Raw genomic sequence first — 21630 nt, 5'->3', positions numbered from 1 at the left:
AAAGTGTTAATTCAAACGTTGTGACTTGTTTCCGACCGGACTTAGCTTGTAGATTTATGATAGGACTCCACCAGTGGTAATCCTTTGTGGACACCTACAAGTTTAAGATTTTCATGCAGTCCACAATTTTAGAACCGACGACCGAATACCGATTTTTTAATACAAATCCGAACAGCGATTAAAATTTGTAGAATTTTAGGTTGGAATAGAAGCAGAAGAATTTTTCAGAACAATGGACAGCGAAAGGCAGATCGTTTCAAAGAATTTTTGTCGCAGTTTTTTCGTGGAGCTAATCAAACAAATGAGAAAAAGATTCGATTTTGATGATTCGACTCTCAAGTCTACGGCAATGTTAAATCCCAGAAATTTTTTCAATTTGACTAGCATTAACGTTGTATTAGAAGAGTTTCCAGGATTCTACAATGGGAATGTATAAGATGTGGAGAATTAATTCTGTAGCCTAAAGATCAAATTACTTCGTAAGGAAATCACAATTTCAGAAAACGAGCATGTGCAGGATTGGCGGACAAAAATTGGATGCCTAGAAAAGGATTGGCGGTTCGCTCGCCTTTTCGGCTCTTCGATGCTTTGTTTGTAAAGTTCTCACTCCTCGGCAACTGTCGAGCGATTTTGACCTAGAACTACGTCTTTCATTAGGGTGCCAAATCAGGAAACAGGTCACGTTTTTATGAAATAAAGTTAACGTTAATAACTATTTTTACCGCGAACGGATTTTGGCGATTTACATACCAAACGAATTAGAAATTCCCTAAGATTTGTTTGATATGTTATACATTGCAATCCCATAGTCTGTATATGGTTTAAATTGATGAAAATTGGAAGCATTTCCATTTCCTCATGCATTGTTCTGTCCATTTGTGTGCTTTCCCGAACAGAGCTGTCAACAACGAGCAACTTACCGACGAGCCACGAAAAGGAAATCGTAAGATGTAGTCTCCGTGAAGAAGAACCAAGGGGAATATTTGCCTAGAGTATAAACAGTGGATCTCGCTGAGGCAAACTTTCATTCTTCGTGAGGAAATCGACTGAACAACATCGTTGTTGGGCGAGCTGGACGGCGAGGGATCGAATGCCTTTCTCAAGGCAATGGGGGTGGAGGAGTAATATGATGGATAAAGTAAAGTTTTCCAAGGGCCTTTTTGAAGGTTAGAGACGAATGAACTGAAGAAGTTTAAAGTCTCAAGCAAGGAAGGAAGACAAACTTTCAGTATCGTTCTGTATTCGAAGCAATGAATATCGCTTGTTCTTCCTTGTTTGCGTCATCACATGTCTTCGTTTCAGATTGAGCTGTATTTACGCTAGGGTATTAGTAATGAATCTCTGCTGAGGCAAATATTCAACCTTTTTCCCAGCAGTTAACATTGTTTGTTTTCTGTCATCAATGCATTGAACTGACGCTATGGTGAAGCAGGTGCTAAGGATGTGCAAAATTATTTGGGGAATACCAAGTTATTCAATAAGTTATATTAAGTTATTAATTTATTTGGGCTCGCGTGCCAGTCGCAAAACTGCTTTCAACTAGCATTGCATTTGCGCTTATCTTGATCATAATGAAGCACTGCTACTCTTTTCGAGGTTGTTGAGATTAACAGATAGAGTTTATTTCGTTTATTTAGTCACCAAGAATGTAAATGTCGTTCTGGAATTTTGTATGTGATTTGGTTTCGCTTGTCAGTAGCAAAACTTTCTCCACTAAGGATGACAGCTTCGCTTATCTCGATCATGTATTATTCTGCGAGCACAAGAATGAATCATCAAACAATTATCGTCAAATGATTCTACAATAAAAAAACATTTCAGGGCGACCAAACTGGTAAATGGTTATTTCAAAATTTTCGTAGCATTATAAAATAATATCCGCAGTTATAAACAAGCGACTTGAGTTAAACCACAGCATAGTTCTACGTCAACAGTGCGGTCGTGTCTTGAACCCAACCTCCTATAATTTTTTTCTGAATATAATCAGAATAAAAATAAGCTTTGAGATAAAAGGATTTGGTCAAACATCGTGGTGACAGCTCGAAAATTTTCAAAAATGATAGTGTACAATCAAGATTTAAAGAAACTATGTATAAGCATCATTAAACACACGAATGACTTGCAAATGTAGATGTAGTATTTGTAGTACATAAATGAGCATTTTTTTAATGCTAATAAATAATTTTTTTCTTCTCTACAATGAATATTTTCGATGATACAGCACAAATTTTTGAAAAAAAGTACAGATGAGAAAGATTTTTATCCCTCTGGTTCAGATTTAAATGTGGCAACACTGCTCACAAGCACTTACAGGAAAGTGTACAGGAAAACGGAGTATGGAGCAGGAGGATGAACTAAGAACTGGTGCAACTTTATGGCGCATCCAACATCCAGAAAGTCACCAAGGCTGGACGAGTACGATAGAAAGGGCATTTTGCAATATATATATATATATATATATATATATATATATATATATATATATATATATATATATATATATATATATATATATATATATATGGAGCCTTGAGTGAGTGTAAAATTGAACGTATTTTCGCTTGATACCCTCCATCAAAGTCTTTACAGTGTCATCCGGTACCAGTTTCTCTATTTTTTTTCCATTTTCTTAACATGTCCTTCTCGTCTTTGACTGTCTTCTTGCTCTTCCGAAGTTCCCGCTTCATTATTGCCCAGTACTGCTCCACCGGGCGCAGCTCCGGACAGTTTGGCGGGTTCATGTCCTTTGGAACAAAATGGACAGAATTGGCCTCATTCCACTTCAGGACACTTTTAGAATAGTGGCATGATGCCAAATCTGGCCAAAATAGTGGAGCTTTGTCGTGCTGCTGCAAGAACGGCAAAAGGCGCTTCTCGAGGCACTCAGATTTGTAGATCTCGCCATTTACTGTGCCCTTTGTCACGAAAGGCTCACTCCTCAGTCCGCAAGAGCAGATGGCCTGCCAAACGAGATATTTGGAGGCGAACTTCGACATTTTCTTCTTCTTAAATTTGTCGTCCACATCGAACTTACTCTTGCCGCTGAAAAACTCCAACCCCGGAATTTGCTTAAAATCGGCTTTTATATACGTTTCGTCGCCCATCACACAGCAGCCATATTTTGTCAGCATCTTCTCGTAGAGCTTCCGTGCCCGAGTTTTAGCCGTCGATTGTTGCCGCTCATCGCGGTTTGGGAAGTTCTGTACCTTGTATGTATGTAGTCTAGTCCTCTTCTTTGCATTCTGGACGTAGCTCTGCGACATGCCAAATCACGGCTTGAGACGTTGGGATTTGCTTTAATCATCCGCTTCTCCTTTCCCTCCGTCTTTTTGTTCTCCGGTCCCGGTTTTCTTCCAGCTCCTTTGCCGTGGTACAACGTCAACCACTCCTGGAACCGCTTCAACACTCTGGAGACGGTTGAATGGTGAATGTTCAACATTTTTCCCAACTGCCGGTGCGACAGGTCAGGAAATTCCAGGTGTTTGGAAAGAATTTGTTCTCTCGACTCGCGTTGGTTCACCTCCATTTTCGTTGAATCGAAAAACACGACTTCGAATTTGACAGCATGTAGACAATACACATCAATGAGAAAGTGTGCAAAATTTGGTTGATTTTTACCCAATGGTAATAAAGTTATGCCCTGTTGAATGTGTCGCAATAATTTCGTGTTCGCCCTTTATAATGGTATAACACCCCTCCCTCCTCTGGAATAAAGAGGGGGTCCCATTAAAATATTACACATATTTCAACCAAAAATATTCCAACCAAACATGACAATTGAAAATTTTCGGAAAACTTTGAAGAAAAAATGGAAAATTCGCAAAATAAATTCCCATATGTTCTACAATTACATGGTGACAAGTGCTGTTAGTTCATTTGATGTTTGCGCTAGCGAAATTGATCTTTGTTCGAAACTGGAAATGGAATTTAATGTGATGAAACGCACTCCTATATCTTCTTCTACCTATACCAAAAAAAGGATCACCGGATGTGTTGATAAGAGCAGAACTCGAGGAAGGAATTGTCCGATTTAGGGCTGTCTTTATTCTATCATATTTTCTGTATAAAACATTTATTCCATGTAACGGAGAAACATGTTATTTGCAAGTGGTTGAAAAATCTTGAACGAAAATTATGTCTGAAAATAATCTGATTTTATAATGATGAGTTCTGTTAAAAATACTAGGAATTTTATAGTAAAAGGTAAATTCAACGGGGTCGATTAGAAGACCAATTACTGAACAGTTCTGCGAACTTGCCCATAGTAAGAAAACGTGAATGTTTGAAGGTATTGATAACAAAAAACAAATTTTGGGAAAGGCGAAGTTTGCCGGGTCAGCTAGTTGTAAATAAATAAATAAAATAATCCCAATTTTCAAATGACAATTAAAGAAGGGTGCCAAAGTGATTCGGAATACAGCAGAAATGAAGAGATCATGAGAAAAAAAAGTGCCGCTGGGGTTGACCAACACAGAGTCCAAACTTTGATGGAGGTTTTCCGAAGAAAATTACGAAATTTCGTCAAAACTGTGACGGAATATTTTTTTTTCTGAAAAGAACAATAAAAACAGCAGAATAACAAAAAACATTGTTTTTACCTTTAACCAATCTTGATATAGAACTGGGGTGGCATTGCGCATTTCGAAACGAGTAACTCGTTTCGAGTAAATTTGAACTCAAATCGAAATGGTTTTAGTATTATGTATATTTTTCAAGTTCATATTTTCGGTGTGCTAGATTTAGAGCAAAATTTGTCTCGTAGAGAAATGTAAAATTTCTGGGTTCGTGGGTGGTCAAAGGCATGTCAAAATGGTCGAAACGAACAAAAATCACTCGTTTCGAAATACTTAATGTCACCCCTGGTTTTGTGATTCCGAATTCTAAATGAATCAAATATCATGTATAAAATTACTTGTCACTTACCGATGAGATATTTGGTAGTAGATGATTCTCGTTACTATTCTGAATCTGGGTAGTCGTATTTGCAGTTAAAATGAGCAGTTCTATGCATTGCTTTATCCAGTATTGTTGTCCAATTGAATCCCAAGCGTGCGAGCAGATTATATAGAGTAGGCGATCGTGCAAGCGCCGTCTCATCGAACCATCAAAAACTTCGAAAAATTTGGCACGAATTTTAGGCTGATTGCAACGTAGGCCAGCTAAAAATGCGGCCTCCAATTTGGATGTTAATTCGGTCACCTTTAGTTGTTCATCTCTATAAATATAGTTTACTAGTTCCAAAAATTGACCGTTCAGTTCTTGATCATCCGCGAAACGTTTTTCAACATACTGCATTAATTTAACTAATAGAATAGATTTTTCGCGTAGCGTTGGTGCCTGCGATACCGTGACTGGAGTGTTTTTGTTTTTCATCCATTCCTCAATCATCTTAACAATCGCTTTGATAACTTTTACATCGTTACTTTTCTCGATTAATCCAACCAGTATCCCTCCGATGAACATTTTTCGCATTTCAACACTCATCACAACTACCCGGTTTTTCACGAGATCCAGTGAAACAACTAATAACTCGAGCGCTATTGACCCAGCATTGTTTGTAGCTTCGTTGCTTCCGTTCTGATTATTGCCAACTCCTCCCAAATGTTCCTTGGTCAATCGATTAAGCAGTCGCATAAATGGGATAATCAGGCGATCAATGTAACTTTGATTATTGGTACATGCCGCTTTGAGTGTCATGAGCGTACCGAACAATGTTGATGGATTTGCTTGCGGATTCTTTTCGTACGTCGCAAGGCCTTCGAAAATCATTTTACTTATAGTAGCATAAAGTGTCTCTAATTCTTCATGCTTATGGTGTGTATCGGTAGGAAAAATGGCCATGAGTCGTGTCAAAAGACCATGCATAAGCTTTATAACCCTTGTATTTGGGCAGGTCACACACGCTGAGAGACCTCTCTGTAGAGGACGAAACGTGGCAAGTATTTGATCTTTCTTCAACACTGTTAATAAAAATGTTAAAAGCTCCAGCGCAGTGCAGATATTTCCAATATTTGGTTGTTGTCCCTCAATACTTGTGAAAACTTTATCAAGCCATGTTAGTTTTAAATCGGACGGTTGTTGCCAAACATCAGGTTTAATCGCCAATTTTATGAGAGTGACACATCGCCTAGAAAGACCTTCTCCTGGTGACATTGTTCCTGGTGTAGAAGAAATATCATTGAGCTGACACGCCATCCTAAATAAGAAATTTAACACAGCATCACAATGAGTTCGATCTATTGGTCTGCTGGAGCCTTCTATGCTCACACTGGTCGTGCCAGGAGTTGCAGTTGATGCAGAGGTACTTGATGACGGCTGCGGATTAGCATCGCCTGTTGCCATTTTTTTCCTAGCTTCCTCCTCTTGTATTGTACGCTTTACAGCACCACTTGGCTGTTGCTTGGCTTCACTATGTACTTTGCTTTCATCGTCTTCAATGATGCCGCCTTCCGATTCCTCTTTTATACGTTGGAGTTCCCATTTAATAATCACTTCAGCAAGTTCCACCGACAACTTGCGATAATCGATAGTAGCGTTCACGGTGAACCCAAGACGGTGCATTGAGTTTGTGATTTGCTGTACTAAATGATGGCGTACAGGATAGTAAACTTTGAAATGTCTTACAAGTAGCTGCAAAATGTGGAAAAGTTGTTGCATTGAATGTCCTTCTTCGACAATAATTTTTTTCGTCCAGTGTGTCAGCATTGTATTTCCATCTTCCATTCGCAGCGGCATTGCTGGTGTCAAAACCTCTAATGCCTGTTTCACCACTGTTCTTGCTTCAACGGCATGAGCCTTTAGGAGTGAGTGAAATACTTGCAAAACTATTCTCTTGTGTATTGCCAATCTAGCGATAATATGGCTGAGTAGCAAATGCCCATGGTATCGAGCTGCTGGATCAACACAATTTTTCGGCAGCAAACAAGGCCAAGCGAAGGTCATAAGACGTCTTAGTTTATTGCCCTCTCGCTTATTATTCGCATCGCCATCATGAATATGGGGTGAAGCTCTTTCCACAAGTAAACAGGCAAACTGCAACAAAGCTATCCTCACAGCATCTTCGTTGGCGAATGGTTTTTCGGGATCGATTACTTTGTTTATAAACACTGACACCACATTATTATCATCCTCTTGATACGGCGCGGGTGGTGCTCCTACCAATCGATTACCTTCACCCTTTTCGAAACTAACTGCAAAACTCGGTATTATTATCATTGTTAGAATTTTGGCCTTCAAATCTTGGGACACTTCTTGGTCTGCAAAACACTCTACGAAGTGGAAAAATGCCTTACGCTTCCAGTCTACCGTATAACTCTGACAAACAGTGTTTTGTAAAAAGTCACGGAAAAATTGAAAATCGGGTATAAATCGCAAACACTGAGCACGTAACAGTTGAAACAGCAAAGGGATCTCATTGGTGTTATGAGAGAAATATTCTATCAAAATTTTAGCCACCAGATGCCACATGTCACAAACAACCGACAGTTGACAAGTCTGAAAAAATAGATTCAAATTAGAAAGTTGTTCTTTAAAAAGTTTGTGGCAAATACCTTGTATAAATCAGTCTTCCAAATAGTTTTCAGCGCCGCCACAATATCAGCTTGAGTAGAAATCCATGGACTATCGAATTCAATCAGCGTATGGATGATCGAAATGGCTTGTCGTTGGGCTTCATAACGGTCCTCATACGATTTTCTGCAAATAAATAACATAATACACGATGTTTATTATCAAATTGTGTTTATATGCTTATTATTAAAGACTAATCAATGAAGAGACTGACGCTACAACAAACCGGGGCAAATTGATCACGATTTTAAGAAAAATCTAAATATTTCCAAAATGTTTCGTTAAAAACATACACATTTTATTAAATCTGTACTGGTGCAAAGGTCATAAAATGTTATGAAACGTTTCGTTGAAAAATTTCCTTAAACGTTAATTGGGAAAATTTTTTAGCGGGAATTTCAAAACATATTTTGGAGGTGAAATTGATCAATTTTTTCAAATTTTCAATTTTAAAATCTAGCGTAATATGTACGAAAATGTATAGAAATAAATTGATTCATATGTAAATGGTGAAATGAATTCATGCGTTCGAGGATACCACATCTGATTTAATTCAACTGAAATGTAGTCGTGCCTTTCTCATATCTCGATCTAAAGTTTGAACTGCAGGTCATTCGGAGACTGTCCGGGTTATCCTGATTTGCCATAAACCTCTGAATGGTCGCCAATGAGCTGGTATTGACAAATCATGAAGTTCGATATGTCGCACAATGGGATTTCATTCTGGTCATAAAGGGATCATTTCCCTCGCAAACCTGATACGGAACATATTCGTTTTGAGTCAATGAAGTAATATAGGCTGAACTTTATCATAAATAACCTATTTTTGATAAATCATGAAGTTTGATACTCCAAATGATGTGTTTTGTGTTGTTTTTGGTTCTGGAATTTATAACTTTTGAACTTGTTCCCGCCATATCTCCGGAACCCGTGGCCCGATTTCGAAAAAAAATGTTAAGGGTTCTCAAATAAAATAAAATGAAATTTCAAATGAAACTTCCGTGGACCGTTTTCCAGAAGACTGATTCGCAACATTGGTTGTCTCTTATGGTGCTTTTTTTGCAAAATTGATTTTTCTCACCTATTTTAATAGTAATTGTAACTATGTGAAAAATCAGCTGAGCATAAATTAATGTGTTTAGTGACTATTTATATAGTTAAACCTACCTTATAGTACTTGGTTGTCCATTTTTTGTATAGTTATAGTTTTGCAAGTATGCACAACAATAATTTATCAGAAGAAATAATGTAGCTAGTGTGAAATACAGTATTTTATGTCAAGTGAGCGCTGGCTGACATAAGGTAGCTTCATATATATTTTTTTGCAATTTAATAAGCGATTTGATGAGAACCACTGACGAAAAGAACCTACAGATGATTATTGAACGTTCCATAACAAAAAGTTTTAGATTTTTTAGACCCTTGAAAATTTCAATTTTTTTTTAATTAGTACGTTTGATCAATTTCACTCCGGAGATCAATTTGCCCCGGATGACGATACCACAGTAGCGTTCGTTCACTTTTTTTGATTTTTGTTTCTGAAATTAAGAAGGAAAATTTCAATTTTCCGCCAAGCATTTCTTATTATACGTTTTCTATTTATTTACGATGATATTACATCGCAGATTGGAACATTTTTTGAGATTGGACCGCACCGATTCGCTCAAAGTCCTGCTTCAGCTGGTCAAACCGCCTCGCTCACTGGGTTCCTGTTTTTCTTGTCCCCATTGGACTCGATGCAAACACTATCTTGTAATACGCCTTGCCCATCGCACTCATCCAGCCTTGGCGACTCGCTGGAAGCAGGGTTCGCCGAAGAGTTAGTCCCGGGATCCTCCTTCTCCATACAGGGAATCTTCGATATAACGTACCCTCGATATAATGTCAATCGATATAACGTACATTTTACCTCGATTAACGTACACATTTCCAAAGTGTAAAGGAAAATTTTTTTTTGATTATTTTTTTTTTTATTAAAGAACAATGAAATATCTGTATTGTGATGCTAAAACATGTTTTGTACCTTTAATCAATCCCGAAATACAGCTGGTTTTGTGATTCCGGATTCTAAATGAATCAAGTTTTAATCAACAGTACGAAGGGAAACATCATGAGAAAGACTGGCTTCGTCTTCAAATTGAATTTATTAGTTAACTTTACTGAAACAGCAACACAATAATGTATTATAGGCTACGTTTGTGAGTCCTTTATTATGCTTCGATATAACGTACAATTCGATACAACGTACAATTTTGAAAGTGAAATGTACGTTATATCGAAGTTACCCTGTATTACGTTCTCTTGTACACCGCAATATATTGTTCTGAGCACTCGGCACTCGAGAAGCCCACTGCGAGCCCTCTTCGCCCACCGTCGATGCTTCGTGCCCGTAGAGGACTATCGGTCGAATGAGGGACTTGTACTTCGTATGGAGTTGAAGTTTGCTGACCTTAGGGATTTGCGGAACCCATAATAGGCACGACTTCCGTTGACTATGCGTCTACGAATTCCACGGCTGTTGTTGTCGGTTGTTATTAACGAGCTAAGGTAGACAAATTTCTGTACCACTCTCTTCGTTAGTACCGGGAACAGGCTGTTTATCACTATCAAGAAGAGGGTGACTGCTACGACGGAACCTCGAGGTATACCAATTTCTTCGTGGAGAGACCTGGAACTGGCGTTCCCAACATTCACCCCGAAGGTCCCGATTGTCGCGAAGCTTTTCACAAAGTATAGTAGGATGTCGTTTACCCCCTACCCCTAGTCTACCAATGTCTATAGAATTAGTGGAATCTTGGTTCGGTTTTATGTCTTCTCCAGATCTAGAGCTACCATCCGAACGTGCTGTCGATTCTTTCAGGCTTCGGCGACCAACTTTCCAATGAATGCGAAAAACGTATTTGTGCCCATCCAATCGGAAGACAAATTGGACGTTTCTTATAAACTTAACTCCACGAACACGCGTCATTTTGACGCAACACACATATACAGCCATTCCATGCCGAACCGATATAATGTTTTTCAGAATTTCGTTTTTTTTTTGTTTCTTATCGCAAAATATTAGAGCTTTTTTTCATTTTTTCGTTAGGGTGACCATGTCGATTTTAGGGTGATCCTAAATATCAGTTATTCCACTTTTCCAAAAATTCATAACATTTGAACTACAGGACCGATTTAGGTGATCGACAAATCTAATCAAAGCCAATTACCTAGCCTTTTTTGAAAAAATATTACACTTGCAAAAAATTGGGTTTTGTTCTCGTGATCATTGATTGTATTTGTTTTTTATAGTTTACATTAGAGATGGGCAAAATGGTTCACTTCAATGAACCGTTCAGTGATCAACCGTTCACTTAAGTGAACCAGTTCTTTTGAGCAGTTCACTCACTCTCACATTAGAGGGATATGCCGAAGCAAGTGTAAAAAAAAGTGTGGGATGTTATGTAGGACTGTTCTGTTTATTCATAAAATGCTATTTGTTAGCAAATAATTATATGTCCGAATTTCGTTTAAAATAGAATAGAAAATCAAACTATGATTTTGAAATTTTGATTTAGCTCGAGACGCGATTCATTCTTTTCAGCACAACCTAGCGTTGCGCTGCTTCTCTTACGATGTTTTGCAATAACTGCTATAGCAAAACTATACCAAAACGCGAACGACTTTCTCGAAATTATTGAGCACAATATGATATAATATAAAAACATTTCATATCAGCGACGCAAATTTTAATTTGCTGTTAAAAATGACTGTTTGAATCCTTTCGCTTTCAACTATATTTTTTTTGGTGAGGTAGATTTGCATGTCTTACTAAAATATTTACCCTCAACTTAAAAATATGAAATTAAAACTTTATTTGATAAATATTCGAACAATCCAATTTAAGAACCACTGAAATATTGCGTTTTATTATCAAAACGACAATCCCGACATCTTATTTTTGTTATTGCATGGGGCTATCGTGTGTTTCCATTCGTTAATTTGAGGACTATTCACCTTCAGCAGCATCCATCTATCACTCGTTCGCTCGCCTCATATACACCGATCACCATACACCGTTCGTCCTCTAAGATAAGATCAGACAACTGGCTTCTTACTCTTCTTCGTGGTCCAAAAACGAAGCCATGACATGAAGATGCCTGAGTTGCCAAATATTATAAAATTTCGAATTTTTTAAATTTCTTTTTTCATTAATCGTAACATTTGGTTGGTGCGAATTTAATGATTTTGCATATTTTCAATTGAGCAATCTTAAAAATATGTTTTAAAAATATAAAATAAGTCTTTTAAATACCCATATCTATAATATAATAATGATATCCATAACAACTCGTCCAAGATTGTCTGGAGAGTCTCTTCTCCGTGCAAAACAACGGCACTCAACTCCATTGCAATTCAGGAACAACTTGAAAATAGTTACTCTTTCGCAATACATGACCGAAGTACCGAATGCTTCGTATATAGCCGATACATAAGAACATCTTGTTGGATTGATGGACTCGTTAACAAATCGGCGAGAAGAACGTTCATCCCATGAATTGATGGACAGTGAAGCAGCATCGACATCATATCAAATTTCAGCTTCATCTAATTTTAGTGAGAATGTGAATGACATGAATATTGAATTCGACTATAAGTACGCCGACGATGAAGCGAAAACTTTCCTCGACAGAACAGAACAATATTCGTTCTTCTATATAGCTGGTTACATCATCAAAATAACTCAGCGGGAAAGAACATGTCAGCTGTGTAACAAGAGATTGGTAGTCAGCAAAACACAACCTGGATTGTATCAACCATCTCTTTTTTCATATTTACGAACTAGAGCTAACAACTCTCCCATCTGCATAGTTAATGATGATACTTTCCATTTTTTCTTAGCAATGGAAATTATATTCCGGAATATGAAATCGCATTAAGGTCCTAACGAAGCTAAGTTGACAAATGAGTGTTTTGCCATTCACTTTATTCATTGTGAAAAAACAAGTACATACAACAACATACAACAAAAAACAAGTATATAATTCCTTTAAACTAAATATCGTAGTATTCATTAAATTTCTAAATTCAACACAAATCCAACTCTATTTATTTTTATTGGCAACACTGAAAAAATCAGCTTTGTTTACAAAATTTATCGAAATCAGCCAATCAGAAATCAGAGCGACTGACAGAAATTTGGAAAAGACACCCTATTGTCTGATCTTATCTTAGTTCGTCCTGAACTGTATGCACAGTTCGTTCTGAACTGGGTCAGGAGTTTATGTGAACTGTTGCCCAGTAAAAAAGAACGACCATTCGTTCACTCTTTTTGGTGAACTAGTACTTTTGAACAGTTCATGAACGGTTTGCCCATCTCTAGTTTACATGGCGCTATATTCTTTTTATATTTTTTCCTGAAAGCTGAGGTTTTTTTACACAACATATGGGAAAATTAGACATGTGTTTTTTAATTGTTGAGTAATGATTTCTCAAAGTAAACATGTTCTCAGTCTTCCTTCAATATTCCTATGCGACTAGACTAGATCTATGCAACTAGAACTCAATTTTTTCGCAAGTGTAGTAAGACTAGCTCATTGACTTCAATTCAATATGTAGATATCTGAATCGGTTTAGTAGTGAACGTTATGAATTTTTTAAAAAAAAGTCATTTTTGGAAAAAAGGGGAAAAGTGAAATCATAACTCACAAAACGAAAAAGAACACATCTTTGATTTTCTGATATGTTATGTAAAAAATCCTCAAGAATCCTTTCAAGAGAAAAATATAAAAAATATAGCGCCCTTGGTCCCGAGACCATGTAAACTATAAAAAAAAACAAATACAATCAATAATTACAGAAAATTAATTCCAACTTTTTAAAGGTTAGGTATTTTTCAAAAAAAAACATCTAATTGGCTTTAACTCAGTACAGGGAAACTTCGATATAACGTACCATCGATATAACGTCACTCAATATAACATATATTTTACCTCGATATAACGTACACATTTCCAAAGTGTGAAGGAAAATTTTTTTCAATATTTTTTTTTCTGATAAAACAATGAATTACCTGTATTGTGATGCTAAAACAAGTTTTGTACCTTCAATAAATCCCGAAATACAGCTGGTTTTGTGATTCCGGATTCTAAATGAATCAAGCTTTAATCAACAGTACGAAGGAAAACATCATGAGAAAGGCTGGCTTCGTCTTCTGATTGAAGTTATTCATTAACTTTACTAAAACAGCAACACAATAATGTATTATAGACTACGTTTGTGAGTACTTTATTATGCTTCGATATAACGTACAATTCGATACAACGTACAATTTTGAAAGTGAAATGTACGTTATATCGAAGTTTACCTGTATATCGATCATCTGAATCGATCTGGTAATTCAAAAGTTATGCATTTTTGAAAAAAAATTAATTCTTGGAAAAAATGAAATAAAAAAAAATTAAAAAAATAAATGGAAAAAATATCTGTTTTTCTAAATGTCACCCTAACGAACAAAAAAAAATCCGGGTTTTATCTATATATATTGCAATAAGAAACGAAACGATCACTTTTCACGGAATTCTGAGAATCACTATATCGATTTAACATGGAATGGCTGTATAACAGTATTTAGAAAGCAATTTCGTTATATACTATAAGTAAAAAATGGAAATATGTAAAATTAAGGCTCATTTGAGATAACCATATCGGACAACGGAAATAGCGGATCGAAGTGTCAGCACAGTCCTCTTTTTTATTCATATATTATTGGTGTTTGCATATTTACACCAAATTTTGTCTACACTACGATTGTGTTAAATTGACGCATATCCGTAGAGAAAGGTATACACCGGAGTCGCTTTTCACGCGAAAATTCCAGAATCCGCGTAAAAAGCGACTTCAGTGTAACACATAGAGAAATTCGATATTTCCACACTTTGGAGAAAATATACTTAAATATATATTCACCTCGATCCGTGGATAATGGATAATGACTATTACAAGAAATAAAATAAAAATTCAACCGTTTTTTGTAGTTTTCCTTATTAAATTCGAAATGCGTCAAAATGACGCGTCCCGTAAACCTAGTGTTGAATATGTCGAGGAGAGTGTTTTGACCTAAGTGGGACAACTTTATCATTTTATAACCGATGCAGTCGCTCCCTTTTGGGGGAGCGCAGTGCAACGGCAAGTTCTTCGAGGTAGAAGTGTTCGTTAAACGGTTCTTCAACCCATATTTCAGAAAGCCAGTCCAACTATACAGTTTTGCCCGTCTCGGTACCTGCTCATTGTCGTTTTTCGTTTGTCCACACGCATGAACTTCTCCCGTTTCTATGTCCGCAGACCACAAGTGCGGTACTCTCTTCCCAGAATTGGGAATATTATAGTTTTCCACTGAGTATTGCTTATTATACATTAGAGTTTATCTGTCAATTACTGTTTCTCCTATCTGTAACCTTACTCGAGTACTAGAATTTTTGCACGGAACGTTATAGAAATTAAGAAATAGTGAGCGTTGAAAGTGACGATACAATGTTTTATAGCGCCAGTGTCGCCGCATCTCGTATGATACATTCTTTGCAGTATATTCTGTGAATACTTACCCTTGTGCAACCGCAATACTTCCTTCAGAATTGATCAAAATCAGCTGAACAAGTCTTGCTCCTTTGTCCTGAACTGCATTTCGGAAAGATACACCGTCTTTATGCCTCAACAAGTATATCAAGAATCTGTTCCATTGGGAATCTTTTATGTTAACATCACTCAGCAACAACTCGATAGTCTCTTTTGGGAACTTGAGTAAAAATTTCACCAAAGGTGTACGATACGGTGAACATGGCTCAATCTAAAACCAAAATATTTTTTGTGTTCAAAATTTTCTACGACAAGTCCAATTGTTTCCATGGCTTACCATTAAACTTTTTTCAGTTTGAAGAATCAATTTACACAAACTGTCTATGAATTTAGCCGACGCTGCTGGAATCTGATGGAAGATTCCAATTATAGTAACAATCTTCTGTTCGGTTTCGCCCGTTCTCGCAGCGGACAGGAAATTAGAGCCTTTGTTGGTCGTAATTGAGGTCTCCAGCAATTTTTTCACGATTTGTAGTAGGGAATCGCACAATTTTTCGTTGAACATCGAAGGGAACAGCTGTGTGAGATAGGAGAGTCGTTTCGCCCCATTTGACGTCAAGTTGCGGTGATCACCTAGTTGCATCAATAGCGGCCGAATACCTGCATGAATCTGCAAACCAAGATAACTAATTTATAAGCAATAAATTGTGCCTAGATTCTACTCACTGCTTCTTTATCAACCGTGCATCCTTGTAGAAAATTTTGCATGCATTCGAATGCGGTTTCTTGTAGTTCAACATTATTTTTTTCCAGAGCTTTGAACAGGATTGAAAATATTTTCTCCCTGCAACCATTCGGAATATAATGACAGGCAGCCAAAGCGCGCAATGCACTCTTTCGCAAAGGGATCAAGTTTGTGACCGTCTTATAACAATCCAATTTATTGAGAGTTGTATCTTCTGCATCGGATAGTGTAAGTACTTCGTGATAGAATACTTTATGGGTTAAAATATTGAGATCTAAAAAAATATTAATATGATATTGAGAACTATAATTGAAAATGCGTTAACACAAACCGATAGTGAATAAACGAGGTTCCAAGGTAGTACAGAAGGTGTTCCCGTCCATGAGACCAATTTGGGCGCTTGCGGGTTGATGTCGTAATAAATGTTTTTTAGGAGGAATCATGTCAACAAGTACTTCCCTATGAGGATTCATAACATCGGTAACTGTTTTCTCTTGAAGTTCTGCGATCAGTCGAAGTGATGACATTGCCGTCTCTCTAACAAGAGTGTGGGGACTTGTAACTTGTCTCACGAGTTCGTGGATAACATCGTACATTGCTTTCTTCTGCGTTGAAATTAATTCTTCGTTCTTACAATCTCTATCAAGCGGTGTCATGCAAATCTTTAACATTTTCTCCAAGTAATTTTGAGCCATATCAATAGCCCCACTGGACACTTCACCGGTTAGATCCATTATTATGAACATGAACGCTTTCAGAAAAATGAATAGATGATGATACAACCAGCGCATAGCCATATTTTGATAAAGAAACTTCAGAGCTATACAGCCACCCATTTTCGAGTACCATGGTCGTTCGTAACACAAAGCTGCCATTTTCTCCGCCAAGTATTGCATCATAGGCAGCCTGCAAGCACGCTCCTTGGATCCCATTATATTTGTTGCCGTTTCCAGGATCAAAACCATGGCCAAATTCCCCGGTTTGCACAGTTCTTTTTCTTCGTGACCCATAATTGCAGCCAATGCATCGATTAAAACTAACGGATCAAGTCCGTTGTTCATCTGATAATGCTTATGTGGAAATGGGCCTGCTTGCTGTGCAATGGCAACCATTGTGTAGTGTCTCACAACTGCTACCATTGTTGGCAAGACCGATCCTCGTAATTCCTTCGTAGCTGCCGCAACAAACATTCCAGTCAAAGCGGTTTGATGTGTCAGTCTTGCTCGTTTGTCTTGCAGGATGTAATGTGTTCCTGCGGTCACTATATTATTTTCAGTGAAACTGGGATGCATGAAAAGTTTTTGCAGCGTGTGTTTATCGTCGTCAAGACATATAGATGCAGCGAGATAGCATCGAATAACTTCCCAGCTTTGACGCCAATAGAATGGATCAGTTGTACTGGTTTTCAGTGCATTGAAAGCAGTTTCGATTACGTTATCAACTGGAAAATCAATCGGCTTGCGATGCTCCTGGAAGTAAGCAACGACCGCAGGTTGAGCCATATCATTTTCTTGATACATTAGCTGTTGGGGTTCAATCATCATTTTCCGGTTGCCTCCTCCAAATTTACCAAGAACCCTAAACGCAACAACTGCAGCACTGTCCTGATTTCGTAATGTTCTCCACAAGGCCTGCATGAGATCGGCTCGTACAGGTTGGATATGGTCATATAGGAAATCCGGCTGAAGATTATCCACACACAATTCCAAAGTCCGAAGGCCCTAAAAAGGAGGTTAAAATTCAAAATAACTACCGTAGACATATTTAAGATAGCTTACCTGGCTTACTAACGTATGCGATCCGTTCAAAGCAGACACTAATGGGTCCATCAACATTGGTAAATATGGCAATAATGACGACAATCTTACAGGCACCGTGAGACAAAGTTCTACGAAAAGGTCCTTCATATGTTGTTTATGGAAACCACTTTGCAGCCTATTCAGACCCTCCAATAAATTGGGTAATAATGGCAGAAATTCCTGATATAACAAGTCGTGTGAACCACCACCAATTGAACGGAACAGTGCTCTGAGTAGGAGGAAATAGTTGTAAGGTTCCTTGGCTGTCATGGCAAGTTCCATCGACCTATTAACAATATTATGCAAATGTGGCCGTAGCATGTGCTCATTTTCTGCTGCGAATAGACTGACACTACCAAACACAAGTTTGAAAAGACGTAAGTACAGATTTGACCGTTCAACATTAGATCCCATTTCTTCCATCCGCTCGAGCAGATATTCGACAAGCACTGTGGCAAATAAAGGTGACGTTTTTGGATTCGCCAAAAATGAATTAGCAATAACCTGTAGAGCTGAGTTCTTATATAATCTATCAACCATGAAATCTATTGTGGACGCGAATATTTCCTGGAAATTCTGCGAATCCATTGTGAGAAAGACGCCACTAAAGTGCTCGAGTACTTCTTTCTCTTCCTTTGAACGTGGCATTTGGAGAGTTTGTTTATGCTGTGGGGGTGTTTGTGACACACCAACTGTCGGAACATTGATTGTGTAAACATCTAAAGCTTCTAGAGCCCAATGAAACAAATCGATGAAAATAAGTATTTCATTCGGGTTAAAAAGTTTTGATGCTGGAACATTGTGATCGTTTGAATTCATTTTTGCAGCCGGACAACCCCAAGTGATTGTCTTGACACCGCAAACCAGTGTTTTCACTAAGCTTCGATATTCCGTCACGTTCAAATTGTTTGGCTGTGAAAACCCAATGCTAGTAAGTTTGAACGAATTATCAGACAGATCGATAGCCAAGAAATCTTTTGCTATGTTATCTTTCTCAGGCTGCGTTTGAGATGAATGTTGTGGTGTTGTGCCTGGTGCCGTATTACTCTGTGCCGCAGATGTAGTTGTATTTTCCGGTTTAAGGTTTTTCCTATAATTAATATCACATTAATTTTAGAATCTAGGCTATATTCCTTCTATACGTTACCATTTTTGCATTATCTGTGGAAGTTGCAATTTAGAAATAGTATGAAACTTCTGTGTAAACACTTTCAACATTGTGATTAGAAGTTCTCGACCAACGACAGGTTCCGTTTCGGTTTTAATTCGTATGCATTCCACCAAATTTAGCAACAACTTGCATGACATAGTTTGAATACTGGTTGGCAAGGATTCGTCATGAACATTTTTCGCAAACAAATAGACAGCTTTACAGAGCGCAGAAAGAGGCAAATGTTGACGAACGTGATGAACCAAATCGGCCAAAGTGGAATATGCAAGCGGCCGCAATGATTCATGAGTAGTCCAACCTTTTCCAAGTAATACATCCTCATCAAATAGTTTGTCAATCGATGAAACGAAATCTAAAACGTCGTGTCATATGAACATCCTTTAAACACGCCATATCTCATGACTTACGATTTCTGAGCTCGGTGGCCAGAATATGCCTTGTTGCAACTAATAGCTCTTTTCTCAGGTGAGCCACTTCCTTGGGGCAGTTTTCCAATAAGTTGAGCATTCCTTTCACCATTGCTGGAGCATGTGTTAAAATAACATCTTGGAACAATCGGATTATGTATGCCGAAAATGCCAACGTTTTAATTTGAGCACCCATGAAGTCGACATAAATCTCTTTATTGAATCCTGGCGAGTGCCTGTGTAAATAAATAAACATATATAGATAAATAGATACACCCCATATAAAGATTATCATTACTTATGCACAGTTGATGGTTGTAGTGTTATTGTACTCATTATTAGAGGAACAAAGTCAACCACTTCTTGATGAACATTTGTTTTGTAAATTTGATACATCAATACTACAATGATTGGAAGCTCCTGTAATACTTTAAGTGAATTGACTCCTTTAGGAATCAAATTATACTGGAAAAGACGAGATTTGATTACACCTTTCTTGCATAGAATTCATTGAATACTTACCGTCGCAGTTGAGAGCTTTCCATCTGCTGTCTTTTTTTCTACTTGAATCGGTGTAATTGTGAAGGTATCTGGCAATAATGCCTCAAAATTGACATCTTTAAGGTCCTTTACCCTAATCGGCTGCTTCGGCTCAAACATCGTAGTGAGATGTTTAGGCAAATCAGAGTAAAGGGTTTTGACATATGACAGAAAGTCTTGTATTTCCGGGTGAAATGAGGGCCGGTATTGCTTGTGCACATCGATTATTATTCGCAAACACACCAGTACATTCTCTTCGTTGTCACATTGCAATAATTTTATCGCGAGTATGACAATCGGTTTAACATAAGGACGAATAAGCTCCGATGTCGGTAATCGATGAATCATTTCTAGTATTAGTTTGCGCACTTGTTGTAAGTTCAGCTCAGAAATAAAATGAGCATCGCCCTCTTGTAATATTTTCAGAAATATTCGCATTGAGTGTTCCAAAAAATTCGGATAGGCGTTGCATTGTGTAATTAATTCGAAGTGTTCGCTCAATTCTTGGGCTGCTTTTAGTTTAATTTCATCTTTTGCCGAAGGATCACCAAGCATGTTGACAAAACTCCGAAAATGATTCATTTGCACAGAGTCAATCACCTGTTGCGATTGGGGTGATGCACTACTTTGTGCATACAATGATGCCATGGTGTTCACGTGTTAAAACCTAAAATATACACATCTACATATCTCTGTTTACAAACAATCGCACGTGATTTTGTTTTGTTTTGATCAGAATAAACTCACCAAACAGGCCGCCAAAAGTATTTAAGTGTTAGTGTGGTGAAATTGGTGAATTTATGCCGCTGCTTCGCTAAACTGAGCTTTATGTCAAAAGTAGAAAAATCTATTTTTTCCACATATAATAAACTTCTGCTACATTTTTTCACTTCGCAATCCTTGTAGTTAGGTTGTAAGGGTTCAAGATAACGACAATTCAAACTTATAGCTATTATTTACTCGATTATTTTGCACTAAACAACTGCCTTTCACTTGCCCAAGCTCACTGTTCGTCCAGACGAAAATTATTGACAGCTACTTTATTCACCAATTTAGGAAACTCAGGAAACTAGGGATGACATGAAAAAATCAATCAAGCGATTTCCTTCCAAAACTACTCAAAACGCAATAAAAGAAAAATCTAATTTGTCATATGTCGCAATGTATTTCTTTATATCAATGCACGCATTGCACTGATTATTTAACGAGTTGCATTTTCCGCGTATCGCCATTCAACAAGCATCAAACACGCGTCTAACAGATGCACACAGTTGCAGCGATAAAAATGAAACATCGCGAGAATGACCGTTTATGAAAAACCGTTTCTCGGCTCTCGGTCAAAACCGTCAACAAAGCTAGGAGCTTGTTGCATCAGAACAGAGCTGATGCCCATGAGAGCAAATACGAATGGCAACTAAAAGTATCAAAGTTGTGCTATTCACATGTGCAGGAGATAAACAAGTTCTATGTTTCGCGCAACGAAAACAAGCAACACACACCAATATTGTCTTTCCGCTATCCCCCTTCGCTGTTTCTATTCTAGTGGCTGCATAACTTGCGCTTTATTGACAGCTCTGTTCGGGAAAGCACACAAATGGACAGAACAAATGTATGGGGAAATGGGAATGCTTCCAATTTTCATCAATCAATTTCATCAACCATATACAGACTATGGGATTATAATGTATTACATATCAAATCAATCTTAGAAAATTTCCGATTAGATTGGTATGCAAATCGTTGAAATACGTTCGCAACATTAATAGTTATTAACGTTAATTTTATTTCATAAAAACGTGACCTGTTTTCTGATTTGGCACCCTTAATGTAAGACGTAGTCCTACG

At 37.5% G+C, this 21630-nt stretch overlaps 1 protein-coding gene across 2 annotated transcripts in view; it reads right to left on the bottom strand.

The window, feature by feature from the left end:
• LOC129770804 (transcription-associated protein 1) overlaps positions 1-20810 on the bottom strand; it is a 35346-nt gene extending 14536 nt beyond the window's left edge. The window contains exons 1-12 of one of the 2 annotated variants that reach the window (XM_055773894.1): positions 20533-20810; positions 19768-20467; positions 19544-19710; positions 19246-19481; positions 18815-19190; positions 17647-18757; positions 16200-17589; positions 15850-16142; positions 15461-15793; positions 15153-15394; positions 7551-7695; positions 4924-7494 (exon numbers count right to left, since the gene is read on the bottom strand). In XM_055773894.1, coding sequence (XP_055629869.1) covers positions 4924-7494; positions 7551-7695; positions 15153-15394; positions 15461-15793; positions 15850-16142; positions 16200-17589; positions 17647-18757; positions 18815-19190; positions 19246-19481; positions 19544-19710; positions 19768-20433 — 7530 coding nt within the window. In that variant the 5' untranslated portion in view covers positions 20434-20467; positions 20533-20810. The remainder of the gene's footprint in view (positions 1-4923; positions 7495-7550; positions 7696-15152; positions 15395-15460; positions 15794-15849; positions 16143-16199; positions 17590-17646; positions 18758-18814; positions 19191-19245; positions 19482-19543; positions 19711-19767; positions 20468-20532) is intronic. The other variant, XM_055773893.1, reaches the window with a different exon arrangement.
• Between the last annotated feature and the right edge of the window lie 820 nt (positions 20811-21630).

This window comes from Toxorhynchites rutilus, chromosome 2 (genome assembly GCF_029784135.1).
Source record: "Toxorhynchites rutilus septentrionalis strain SRP chromosome 2, ASM2978413v1, whole genome shotgun sequence".
Lineage (NCBI taxonomy): Eukaryota > Metazoa > Arthropoda > Insecta > Diptera > Culicidae > Toxorhynchites > Toxorhynchites rutilus.
The sequence above is the reverse complement of the archived record's forward strand: the minus strand, read 5'-3'. Positions and strand labels throughout refer to the sequence as shown.